The following is a 14,247-nucleotide window of genomic DNA, read 5'->3' on the forward strand; positions in this document are numbered from 1 at the left end:
ACCACCGCCCGGCAATTTTTTAATACTCAAGATAGATATAACCTTTAGCATGGAATCTGGTAATAGAGCCCTTGGTGAGTGTTCGTTCTTCATATGCTTACCTGATTATACATTGCTGTACACACAACAGTCTATTCAGATTCACGGCGTCTGTCATCTCCAAAGGAGACATTGAGACTAAAGTCAGAATGGCTTGCAGTGTCCAAAAGACATAGAGAAAATTGCTTTGTGAATTTTAGAAATTTCAGACAGGAACAACTTGCCACATTAGTGCTATATTGAGAACTAAAAGGATAAGTGAAACTCCTTTGCTGACCTTGAGAGATTGGAGAATGTAAAGTAAAGGCCAGGAGTGGTGTAAGAAGACTCCTAGGAAGCAGTCATCCAGACACAACAGAACTGATACACAGATGAACTCACAGAGACTATGGCAGTATACACAAGACATGAACAGATTCAAACCAGACAAAACACGGGCAATCCCAGCACAGAGAAGGGGAAATGAACACAGAGTACCATTCCTGACAAAGAAGCTATTTGAAATTGATACCTGCTGCGAAAGGGAAATTGAGTTTTTCTCCAATGCAGTGTGGTTGGGTATATTGGCTGTACTCACTTATCTTAGAGAGAAAGAGAATATGAAGTTAGGGAGATAGGACCTGGGAATATTTGAGAGAGGGGAAAGAATATAATACAAATATATATGAAAATATTTTAATTAGAAAAAGAAAGATTCCAGAGTGGCCAGTATATGCCCCCTGGATTTTACAGCACAGTTGCAAAGCCTGTAACTCTCTTGACTAGTGTCAGTGCTCAGCAGCTGCCATACTCGGTCTTTCTGGTCCTGAGAACACTGAACCACACATACCCCTTTCCTTTGTCTTCTTCTAAACACCTTAGGACCTTCAATGCCCTTTGTTCTCTGAGTCAACTCTTCTCTCCTGATAGCACCTAAACGGAACTTCGTATTTCTCGGTTCATAAGATTCAGAGCTGGCTGATGTTTGACATTGAGACATTATCTTAGTGTTTGAATAACATTTGAAAAGCCAAACTCTTACACAATTTACAGAGCCAGAAATAGTTCTAAAACCTGATTTTTTTGTTAGCATTTTTACAATCTTAAGTTCTACTTAGGCCTAAAATGTTTTCAAATGTAATTCTGAAAGCATTTGATAAAACTGAAGCATACCCATTACCACAGATGTGAAACTTCAGAAAAAGCTTTCTAAGACTGATTAGCTGAGATTTTATTGTTACATATTTTTCAGCCAGTAAAGCTTGAGATTTTTGTTACATATTTTTCAATCAATAAAATACCTTAAAATGATACCATGTTGTCCAGTATGACATATGCCTATAATCCCAGTACTTGGGAGGTTGAGGCAGGAGTTTCAGGAGTTCAAGGCCAACCTAGGCCACAGAAACCCTAATTCAGGAAAGCTAACAAATAATAGCAATAATACTATAATGTTTACAAACAAGATGATTGATTAAAATGATACTTTGGGCCAACATGGCCAGCAGTGGCACTGTCAGAAACCCTTCCTCTGCAGCCTGCATTCTGTCTTTATCACTTACCATGCTGTAAATCATTGTGCTGTGCTCTTGTCCAGGCTTCATTAACTCATTTACAGAGCAGTGGCAGTGTAAATTCTCTATAATTCGTAAGGACACTAGGATTTTCAGACAGGTGATAAATGGAAATTGGCCTTAATTTAATGTCACTAGTCACATTAGCCACTAAAAAGAGAGGCTGTCCTTTGAAGGTAGATGTTAATCTCTACTAGCTCTGAGAATTGTAGATGGTACCTTCAGTAGAAAGCTGATGAGTAAGTGTCTGCTGTGTATCCGCCTTCATTAGTCACCTCGGCCGATCTTTGGGATAACTGGCTGCAGCTTCTACAGTAGCACTTGGCGTGCCACTTGGCAGTTAATGCTATGGAGACCTCTTAAACATAATGAAGCAGCTTGTGCCACCTGCAGAATCCCACAGCTCCCTCATCTCAGCCGCCACAGCACTGTAGTATCAAACCTTGTTCTCAGCTGGGCATTGATCGAAGGGAGTGTTGTAACTGTTGACCTTCTATACAAACTACTAAGATTTCTCATCAGCAAAGAATATTTTCCTTACATAGATGAGTATACACCAGATTATCAGTTTTTTGTTTTGTTTTGTTTTTTTTTGTTTTTTTTTTTTGTTTTTTGAGACAGGGTTTCTCTGTGTAGCTTTGCGCCTTTCCTCGAACTCACTTGGTAGCCCAGGCTGGCCTCGAACTCACAGAGATCCGCCTGGCTCTGCCTCCCGAGTGCAGATTATCAGTTTTTAATGGCCTTTAAGACCAATTCTTTTGTTTTCACAACTGACTAGTACAAGCGGCCTTGCTTCATCCCCCTCCAGCTTACAGCATGCATTCCTTGCTGAGGTTAACATTTCAGGATTTTCATCTAAAGAGAGGTATGTGATTCTTCCCTTAAAGGCCATTGTAAGATTATGAGCAGGCCTAATTTAAGTAGGACTGGTAAGGCCTGAGAAAGAGAGAGATGGGAGAATGGCCAAGCTATAGAATATTCAGAATGTGCATACATATATATACATACATTAAATATATACATATACCCCTCTATCGGTGTATATATCAAGTACACCATCCTATGTGATATGCTTCATGACATCCCCCCAAAATTTGAAAAATAATACTCTAGGTCACTAGACACAGATCATTATAGAAGATACAATTAAAGAATGTTTATAATACTGACTTAATTGGTAAAATATAAGAGATACAACAAATGAATATATGCTTTTCATTCATATGAAAGACTTAATTGGTTAGATAATATTGGACTGCCATAAACTGTGGAGGCCAGTAAAATGAAATATACTTTATTATTCCAGCCCTATGACTGTTAACTTTGGTTAAAGCATCAGGTAGCTCAGTGCATTTTGAACCTTATTTTTTAAATGTTTATAACAAGAAAAAGTTGTTAGATATTTGAGAACAAAACATGTGTAATAGAGCTTAAGATTTTGTACTGGCTGCATTAAAAGAGTTACCAGAATTGTTGTCCATTCAAGCTATCCATAAATCCTGGGCGTGTAATCTTAAACTTGGTCTTCAGATAGTTTTCGGTCCTGACTTAACCATCCCAGTGTAAGTTGGTACGTTTGACTATTGTCACACTTTCTGCCTTCTTTGATAGGCTGAAATAGTTTATCTTTTTGAAAATCCTAGATTAACTGTGTACATCATTTATTTTTACTTAGGTCAGAGATGCGTGAGAATGGAAGATATGGCAGAGAACTGGAAGAACATTTCTGCTTCTTAGCACTTCCTCAGAGTGCTATGGTAGAAATCTACCAGAATGGGCCAAGTACCAGAGCTTCCACACTGAAGATACTCGGGAATCCTGTTCTTGGAGTTTATATGTTTAGACATGTTGATGTTGCCCTCAGCTACGCTTATAGTCGAAGCACTACTGTCGAAAGTATTATGATTTTTAAGGTAGGTAGTAGCATAAAACAAATACTAAATATAGGAGCAATTAAAGTCAGCATGGACATAGTTTGCTTTAAGTTTAAATGATCTTACATAAAATTCCATAAAATAATTCCTTTGTCATCCTTTGGAATTTTCCTTTGCTTCACTCTTTACCTGACTGTGGCACAAAAAGGCAGCACTCCCCATCATTGTCTTCCCAGTACATACTTTCCCTGGATTCCTTGTCCCTCCTTTGATTTTTATCATACTGTATAGCACCATAGTAGTTTACATCCTCTGAACAGCTACAGTGTGATTGTAGCATAAGCTGGAATTATTGAGGTTTTTCTGTGTAATATCATTATACTAATGTCCATTATTTTTAACAAATGTGCCATGCTTATATAAAATAATTTTGAACAAAGAGTAGAATAAGATCTCAGAACACAAATTTATGTGTGCATAAGTATTGTTTAGAGTAAAACATAGCCACAATTGAAGTACCCACTTAGTATACGATAGAATTTTCATATATTCTTTCTCTCAGATATGATATAACCATTATGATTAGATGGGCAAGTATTTTTTTAAGTTTGCCTGCATGTATGTAAGTATAGCACATGTGTGCCTCCCACAGAGGCCAGAAGAGGGCATTATATCCTCTTGAACTGGAGTGACAGCTGGACGGAAGCTACCATGTGGATGCTGGGAACTGAACCTGGTTCCTCAAGAGCAGCAAATCTTTTAACACCGAGCCATTTCTCCAGCTTCTACAGAGTGTTTTTAAAGGCTTACGGAAATGCTATACAATCATTTGTTTTAAAATATTATGAGGCAAGCATGCCTGTATCCAAATATATGGAAGATTTGGGCAAGAGGATCTTGAGTTCAAGACACACACACACACCCCCGCCCCGGGCTACACTGAGAGTTCAAAGTTGCCTGAACATCCCCAAACTCAGTCTTAGAGAACCAACACACACACACACACACGTACATACACACACAGTTGGTAATTAACATGATGTTGTAAAATACACAGATTAAGAAGAGTAACTGATCAGGGAGATAACCCAGTGGGGAGTTATGCTACACAAGCATACAAAACTGACTTTGGGTCCCCAGCACCCAAGTGAAATGCTGGATGTGACCAGACACACCTGTAACCCTGGAGCTGTGCAGGAAGCACAGAGATAGAAGGGTCAGACTTGCTGGCTACAAGCCTAGCCCCAGTTTCAGTGAAAGACCCATCTCAAAGGAATAAGTCATCCTCTGGCCTCCTCATATTGCGCGTAGTATGTGCGCACAAATACACAAAACCAGAAATACTCTAGGGGTGTGCTCAGTAGTAGAGTGCTTGTCTAGTATGCATGAATTCCTGGATTGTTGTCCCAACACTGGAAAAAGAAAAACAGAAGCCAAGTGGTGGTGGCACACAACCTTTAATCCCAGCACTCAGGAGGCAGAGGCAGGCAGATCTCTGTGAGTTTGAGGCCAGCCTGGTCTGCAGAATGAGTTCCAGGACAGTCAGAACTGTGTAGAGAAATTCTGTCTCAGAAAAGAAAAACAAAACAAAAAAAACTAAAAAGATACCCACTTAATTGTCAGTAATAAAGTTTGAGGTTAGTGGCATGGTTTAGGATAGAGTATTTTCCTAACATGGGTGCGTCAGTCCCTAGTGCACACGTGTACACACACACCAACACCAACACCATGAGTCTTTCTGGCTCTCCAAAATGTGTTTGGAAAATGATATAAATGTGTAAGTATGTTTTAAAATTTTATTATTTCAGTAAAATACAATAAAATGTACTCTTAGCAGTTTTTAAATACAATCCAATAGCTTCAAATATATTCATATTGTTGTTCAATCCTCACCATCCATTTCCTCTAGAACTCATTGCATCTTCAAACCAAAATACTATATACATTAAACAGTTAATACCATACCTTCTCCCTCTAGACCTTGAAAGTCAGCATTCTACTTCTGCTTACAGTAGAGTTTAACTGTTGTGAACACCTCAAGTGAGTGAAGTCACTAACTCGACCGCATCACTTAGTGTGTGCTACGTGTTTATCCCTCTTGTCAGGTTTTTCTTTTTATAAAATATATGTACCATATTTACATTTTTATTCATCTTGACTATTTAAACTAGTGGTTCTATAACAGATATACAAATATTTCTTAAAGACTTTTTGGGGCTGGGGAATGCCTCAGTCATTAACATGTTTGCAAGATTGAGGAATTGAGTTTGGATCCCCAGTGTGCATGTAAAAGAGAGATGTGGACTATCACACATAATGCAGGCTCTAGGGAAATGGAGTATGACAGGAGGATCCCTCGGGCTTGCTGGACAGCCAGTCTAACCACGTAAGTGAGCTCCAGATTCAGTGAGAGACCCTGCTCTAACATAGGGTGGATATAGATTGAGGAAGACACCAGGCATCCGTAACGTGTGCGTGCGCCCACACATGAACACAAAACAGGTGTGCGTATATACTTACCCCCCACAAAAAAAATCCTGTACTTAAATTTCTTCATTATATTTATTATACCTGTCGTAGTCAGAGGACAACTTGTGAGGATCAGTTACCTCCTTCCACCCTGTGGATCCTATGGAGGCTCTTAGATTTGCCACCAAGCACTTTTACTTGATGGGCCATCTCACTGTTTCTTAAGTTTTTTGTAATATACCCGGACATGCTATTTCTGGATCATATGGTAATTCTGATTTACTTTAATTTTGAGGAATTACCACATATTGTTTTTCTAACAGCATTGGAATGACTTAACTGGCAAGCAATTGAGACCAAACATAAAGCCTTGAACAATTTTATGGTCAAACTAATTCTGAGCAAGTATTCAGGAATTGAAAATTAGCTGATTAGAGAGGAGATGATACAGTAGAACAGACTAGGTAGATAAAACACTAAGACCCCAGACCTTGTGCACAGTTTCCTACCAACAGTGCTTAAAGGGTCCAGTTCTTACCTTCTCACCAACATTTCTTTTAATTCTGGCTTCAAGGAATGACTTAGAGAGAGCACTCTTAAACTGTTGAGAAAGGTTGAGAAGTGATGTGACTGTGGCCCCACAAGACGGCTCTACCCTTGTTCATGCAGCTTGATACAAGACTGGCACTGGTCCTCCTGATAATACTGCCTCTGAAAATAGTAGGCAGAATGTCTCTACCTTGAAACAGTGGGTGTTCCACACCTTGACCTTTTTGCCAAGAATTGGTGCGTTCCTAGATACAGATTTTACGTCAGAGATGTGCATTTTCACAGGTTCTGTTGTGCGATGCCTGCTTGTCCTGAGAGGAACACCATTGGTGGTTATCTCCCTCCGGAGTGTGCGCCTATACCAGCATCTTTCCTCACACCCTTGGAAAACCCATGTGTGAGAGCCTTATAAGGCTTCTCCTAGGCTAATAAATGATCTTGATGTGATTATTCCTGAGTTGAGACTTTGTCATGTATATATTTTGATTGTTTATATTTAGGAAATTGCCTATTGGTAATTCCTGCTATTTCCTTGAGGTTTTTTTTTTCCTTTTTATTTGCTCAATTTGTGAATAGTACCTGTTGACTAACGCAGGTTAGTCTAGTTTTTAACATTTGTGTTGTTATTTTTAATCTTTATTGTAGAATAATTTTCAATTTAGAGAAAGGTTCCACACACAACAGAGAGTTTCTGTGAGTAGTATATCCAGACTTGTCTGTTCTTATCAGAAAGTTATAAACTAACTATAAACTACAGCAAATTGGTCAGAACTGAGAACCAAGAGTGGCGTGGAGCTGTCGGCTAACGCACAGATTTTAGTCATTTTTGTCAGGTTTATTAAGTTATTTTCAACTCCAGGATCCTATCTAAGATACCAGTGTTGAGTAACTATTATTTTGAGGTTTGGATGAATGGAATTAGCCTATTGAAAACAATAGTAATGTTACAGCAAGTTTGAGTATGAACTAAAAAAAAATACATTTATTTTATACATGGGTCTTAGTCTATGATGTATGCATGTATGAATATGTAAACAACTGTTAAGTGTGAGTACAGAATAACATTTAGAAAAGACGCTGAGAAAGGGTACCATTGGGTAGTGAGGAAGAACTGGATGCAGGCAAAAGGACATGTGAGTCATGAAGAGGATATAAAGCTAATTTAAAGCTAATTGTTTTCCTAAGTTTCAACTGTGTTGGTTTATTTTGTTTTTTGGGTTTCCTTTTTTTGGGTTGTTGCTGTTTTGGGGTGTGTGTGTGTGTGTGTGTGTGTGTGTGTGTGTGTGTGTGTGTGTGTGTTTGTATAAAACTGTAAAAAACTGAAAGTGTAAGCCATGTTCTGTGACTTCAGAATGGCTGCTCTAAGTTCATTGAGATGCATAGAATTTGCAACTGGACTAGTATGTATTTGAGTAGCTACTTTAATCTATCTGTAATATTTTTACTTGAGTCATTACAGTAAAATCTTATTTTAAAAAATGTAATTACACAGTTTATATAAAATGTCTACTTTTGTGATATTCTTTGTACTTCCAGCTCACCTTTCTCCACTCATTCATGAGTTAGACATTTAGAATTGTATACTTACTTGGTTTATAGTGTGCAGAAGCCTTAAACAATTACATAGTAAAATCTGCATGGTTTTGGTTATCAGTTCTTGGCCACTGTTCTTCAGAAAGACTTTTCACTTTGTTTTTTGTTTACTTGTGTTTGTTCTGTGGTATTTCACACTGTTTTTAATACTTAAATGTTTAACTTGTAGCCGGGCAGTGGTGGCACATGCCTTTAATCCCAGCACTCGAGAGGCAGAGCCAGGCAGATCTCTGTGAGTTGGAGGCCAGCCTGGGTTACAGAGTGAGTTCCAGGAAAGGGGCAAAGCTACACAGAAAAACCCTGTCTCAAAATACCCAAAAAAAAAAAAAATTAACTTGTGTAATATACTTTTGTTTATGCATTTTTAGAGGACTTTAATTTTTTCAGTTGGACCTGGTGATACACACTAGTCTTTCATATATACTTTCACAGTAAATTCACTTCTAAAGGTAGATTTTCTGAAATTTTTATTCGAAGTAACTAATCTTAGAGTTTAATTTGAGAAATAAGAGGTATATATAATTACCATGTTAAAACATCACATTTATCACGGGCATGGACTAACAGTTCTATTAATATGTCACTATTATAAGCTTGAAGCTTTAAAAGTATTTGGGTGTTGTCTTTTGCTTTTTAGGTTCTCTTTGGAAAAGTAAAGAAAATTCAACCTTGTATGGATAAAAACAAAGTTTCTCTGGATCCTTCTCCTAACTTTGATTGCCACATGTCAAGAAATATGCCTTCTCTGAAAGATACCATTGAGCTACAAGCCTACAATTCAATGGTATGTTAATGCTAGCATTCATTTGATGACTTAAAGGACACATATTTAGTTCAGAAACTATTTTAGGTGCCATAGACTTAGTCCCTAAGTCAGCTGTCAACTTCTCTTTTGAACAAGGCTTCTCAACGGCATAACTACAATCATTTATATTTCAGAGTCGCTGAAAGTAAATTTCAAATATTTTGCCATTAGAAAAAGAGGTGATGGTGGATCAGGTGATAGATACTTTAAGGTAACTTGATTAATAACTCCATTCTGATATATATCAGAGCATTACATCAGGCCTGAGGAGATGGCTTAGTTGATAAAGTGCCTGCCTTGCAAGTAGAAAGACCTGAGTTTAATCCCCAGAACCCATGTTTAAAAAAAAGAAAAAAACACACAAGTAGATGTAGTGCTATGTGCGTGTAATCCTAGTGCTAGAGAGGCAGAGAAAGAGGTACCCAGGGCTCACTGGCAGCTAGCTTGGTAAATTCTCATCTGTGAGATACCTTGTCTCAAAAAGGGGGGCACTGAAGAGTGACACCCAAGGTTGACCTCTGGCCTCCACATTTACATGTTACTGCACACACATGTGTACAGCAACAGAATTCACACTAAACCCTATAAATATGGCCAAATATGTATCAATTAAGATGACAGTATTGATTCTTTATATTTTATAAAAGGTCAAAGGAAAGCTTTATGAATTAACCATTAAGTAAAAGAGCAGTTTATTACACTTTAACACTTTGTAGATCTTAATTTATAATAGAATATTGAATTTTATATTTTATAAGTGAAAATAACTCCATTAGAAGTATATGCATAAGTTGACATATGGGAAAGTATTAATATTTATTATGTTGGACTTGAAATAGGTTTCAGAACATACGCAAAGCATTTTTATAGAAAATACTACTTACTTTAAAACAGTAATATGCTTCTACCAGTATTAGTAGCTTCCAAGTAAAAATATGTGGTGGGAGGAAGAAAAGGAATTTTATATATCCTTAACAAAACTAGGGTTAAAGATGATAGAGGGATGTTACAGTTGTTGTCTTCTCAAAGGAAATATTCAGAGACAGTTAAAAGTTTATTTAGCAAGCAAGGCAAGCACCTTAAAGAGAGATGGAACTGGACTGTCTCAGAGCAGGGCAGCAACACTGGGTTCTATGTTGCAGGTTTTTTTTAGTTTTGTGACTATTATGAGGTAAGTGCCATTTCATAGGCTAATCATACTGGAACCCTTCATCAAAATCAAGAGTAAATGGTTTGTAATGAAGCCATGATCCTTCAAGATGTAGTCCCCTCTGTTATTTCTCAGGTGTGGGAAAGTTCCCTGGTGCCTTAGGTTTTGACATAGAAGGAACAACCTCTGCATCCTTAAGGTCGTTTAAGCACAAAGCAGCATTTTGACTACCAAGAGGCAGAGCTATGGAGATAGCAGGGTTTTTTTGCTACTTTTTATCTAACTCCTTTTTGAGATTAATCTTAACTCCACTGCAAAGCTAGGGCCAGGGTTTTACAATAGTTTTATTTTCTTATGTCTTTCAGGTGTACTTCTATGAATATGATTTCTTTTCAAGGCCAGTAGATAAACCTAGACAGTGTCTTCCATATGCAGTAGTAACAGTAAAATTTATTGGTCAAAAGGCAGGTAATGGACAACTTATGACATCGCTGAGATTCCCATCCACAGGATTTCCTAAGAGGCTTGGTAAGATACAATCTTATTCTTCTTATTCAACTGTGCTGGTCTTAAATTCTGAATATTCTAATACATTGTACATCTCTAACCAAAGTAATTGTTTTACCTGCCTTCTATTTTATATATCTAGGATCATATTACATATTTTTACCTCTTTGTCTTAGTTCATGTAATTTTTCTGTATGATAGCTGTTACAGCCATTCATTTTTATGGATGGATGGAGAGTATTGCATTCTGTGACTGCACTATTGTATTGGAAAAATTTAGGTACCCTTACAACGTCTTACTCCACATTGCTATTTTTATAAGGGTCTTGGTGCTAGTGTGCTAGTTTTACTTGGAGTATGTATTAACACTAAGAATGTATAGCTTAAACTACAGGTGATGTCATGTGATTTTCTAAAGTGGTTGTATCAGGTACACAGGGTTATATAATCATTCTATATCTTGGCAATACATAAATTTTTAAAAGTGTCATTTTTAACTAGTCTAATGATTATTATATGTTAGATCATTATGATTTTAATTTGTTCCTAATTTTTAGTGATACTAAAGAATCTTTTCATCTTTGCCAGTATTTAGTTCCATTAGACTTTCTCATGTTTTGTGTTGCTGTAGTAGATTGCTTCTGATTTTGGCTTTTGTCCAGATGCTAACAAGATTAGGGTCTCATGGTAGATTAATTGGCCAGTTGAATTCTCACTTTGTGTGTGAATATATGAGATAAATACATACATTATATAATATGTGTTTTATATATATGTGTGTGTGTGTGTATATGCCAATACCCCCGCATTATGCATATGAGGTCAGAGCAGGATGTCCAGTGTCTATTAGTTCCTCTAATTGCCCCAGCATAGGATCTCTCACTGAACCGAAAGTTTATCTTACCAGCTATCCTGATAACCCCTCTTGGGATTGCCTGTCACTGGGGTTAAAGGAGTTCACAACCATTTGTGGGTGCTAGAGATTCAACCCAGGTGCATATGGTTGAAGACTGAGCACTCCTAATCACTGACCCACCTCCCTAGCCCCAAGCCACTTCTCTGAAATGTATGCTCTAAACTTTTATACACACTTAAATTGAGGTGGTTTTTTTTATTGATTTATGAAAGCTGTTTTTTATGTCAGCTATTGGATCTTAGATCATGTAAGTATTAGAACTATTTTCTCTGACTTTGTGATTTTTGTCTTGTATTTTTTAATCTGTGGACAGAAACATGTTATGTGTTTTCTTGAGTCACAGTCTCATTCTGCAACCCAAACTAGTCTGGAGCTCTTGTCGTATCAAGGTGGCCTGGAATACACAGTGATCCCTCTGTTTTATCCTCTCATCACGCCTTATATGAACTTCCTGATATGAGATACATTGTTATATTAAGATAATTGATGTTAAATCTGTCTTATTTATGAACGTTTTCCAAAGTAAATGAAGTTTTTAAAAAGTTGATAGGACCAGGCATGGTGGTACACACTTTTAATCCTAGCATTCAGGAGCAGAGGCACACAGATCTCTGAGTTCCAGGCCAGCCGGGGCTAATAATTTATTTAATCAATAAAAAAAAAAAAACCCACCTCAATTTAAGTGTGTATAAAAGTTTAGAGCATACATTTCAGAGAAGTGGCTTGGGGCTAGGGAGATGGGCCAGTGATTAGGAGTGCTCAGTCTTCAACCATATGCACCTGGGTTGAATCTCTAGCACCCACAAATGGTTGTGAACTCCTTTAACCCCAGTGACAGGCAATCCCAAGAGGGGTTATCAGGATAGCTGGTAAGATAAACTTTCAGTTCAGTGAGAGATCCTATGCTGGGGCAATTAGAGGAACTAATAGACACTGGACATTTAGACCCTATCTCAAGAAAAGAAAAGGAGAAAAATTAAAAACTCCCTAGGTTTGTTTGACCATTTTAGTCTTCCCCTTCCTGGAAATATCAACCACTTTGTTCTCCATTGGCACATCCAGTTTATGAGAAAATCACCCCCTGTGATACGTCAGTCAGTCAGCAGGTACTCTAGAAACTGCCTGGTGCCTTGTGCTCGTGTTTGAGTCATCCTATCAATATCTACCACAGTACCTGTCTCTTAGAATTTTGGTTGTGTTTAATTGGTTCTACACATTAATTTGTAAAAGGAAAAAAAGACTTAAATTTCCTAGTCTGTTAACATTTCATTTCTTTTCAACATTTTAATTTTGTGATTTTTTTCTACAAATTTCTAAATGTCTTTCAATAAATACCACTTCACTTTCCTTTTTTTTAATTGTTTATTTTTATTTTATGTGCATTGGTGTTTTGCCTGTGTGTATGTCTGTGTGAGGGTACCTGATTCCCTGGAACTGGAGTTACAGACAGTTGTGAGCTGCCGTGTGCGTGCTGGGAATTGAACCTGGGTCCTCTGGAAGAGCAACCAGTGCTCCCAACCACTTAGCCATCTCTCACTTCACTTTCAATAAATAACTTCACTCTCTCGTTATAGAATAGTGTGTGTGTGTGTGTGTGTGTGTGTGTGTGTGTGTGTGTGTGTGTGTGTGTGTATCTATCTGTGTGTACACCCATGCCATGGTTTGCACAGGGAGGTCAGAGGATAACCTCAAGTGTTAGTCCTAGCCTTCCACCCTTTTTGAGACAGTGTCTCTTATCAACACTGTGGGACTATGAGCTTCTGGGAATTTTTTGAATCTGCTTCCCATCTTGTCTTTACAATTTAAGGGCGAAGATCAGTCTGATATCAATTGTGACATTTTTGTAGATGCCCTTTGTCATATTTTTGTTTCTAGATTAATAAAAGTTAGATTTTGTCAAATACTTTTTATCTCTTGAAATGAACATGTGAATAATCATTTAGTCCTGACACATCCCTTATGTGTTCTACTCTGCTTCTTACAATTTGGTTGAAGAATTCTTTCTTTGAATTCATAAGAGCAGTCTATAGCTTCCTTGAGATTTTTTTTTGTGTGGCTTTAGTATAAGGATAGTATGATCTCCTGCGATGAGTTGAAGTGTTCTATTTCTTCTTTAAGTTTGCGCAGAATTGCTGCTAATTTTTCAACCAGTTGGCACTTGTGAAGCCATCAAGTCTGAGTTTTTAAGTAGTGTATTAATTAGTGATTTTCACTTACCTGCAGGTCAATATCACAGCTTCCTAAACTATGTCATGTAATCAAATGTGAGAGTCATGAAAAAATTGGCAGCAATAAAAAATTGATGAGCTTATAGTGACCAAAAGTTACTCAGAATCAAACATGTGAGTCCAGGGTTTGTCTGACAATGCTTACCTGTGGTGTAACTTCTTGCTGCTTTAGTTCACACACACATATGTGCCTTTTGCACTGCACATACCATACACCATTCAGTACCAACACATGCTGCCTGAGACTTTGGCTGAGATTTCGAAGCATAATGGCTCAGTTATAGAAAAAAGTTTTTACAGTTTCTCTACTGTCATTCCTCAGCATTATCAAATTAGTATAGCTTTGGATTCTGTTATGCTAGAATGTATGATTTTAAAAATTGCTGTCATCTATAAATGAATTGAACTTGTAATTAAAACAATTTCCAACAATTTCAGAAATGACTGTCAACATAGTCCTATTTTGTACTACATATTTATGGGAAAGAACTTTCTCACCATTGATGATTATAAAATTAACCATCAATTAACTCTTAACTGGAAATACTATCTTAGAGTACCAGT

At 37.4% G+C, this 14,247-nt stretch overlaps 1 protein-coding gene across 3 annotated transcripts in view; it reads left to right on the top strand.

The window, feature by feature from the left end:
* The window catches only part of Tex15 (testis expressed 15, meiosis and synapsis associated), a 72,533-nt gene that overhangs the window by 40,873 nt on the left and 17,413 nt on the right, over positions 1-14,247 (top strand). For all 3 annotated transcript variants that reach the window (XM_052751987.1, XM_052751985.1, XM_052751986.1), the window contains exons 5-7: positions 3,268-3,505; positions 8,715-8,861; positions 10,398-10,560. In XM_052751987.1, coding sequence (XP_052607947.1) covers positions 3,268-3,505; positions 8,715-8,861; positions 10,398-10,560 — 548 coding nt within the window. The remainder of the gene's footprint in view (positions 1-3,267; positions 3,506-8,714; positions 8,862-10,397; positions 10,561-14,247) is intronic.

Source organism: Peromyscus californicus, unplaced genomic scaffold (genome assembly GCF_007827085.1).
Source record: "Peromyscus californicus insignis strain IS unplaced genomic scaffold, ASM782708v3 Scaffold_23__1_contigs__length_62951481, whole genome shotgun sequence".
Taxonomy (NCBI): domain Eukaryota; kingdom Metazoa; phylum Chordata; class Mammalia; order Rodentia; family Cricetidae; genus Peromyscus; species Peromyscus californicus.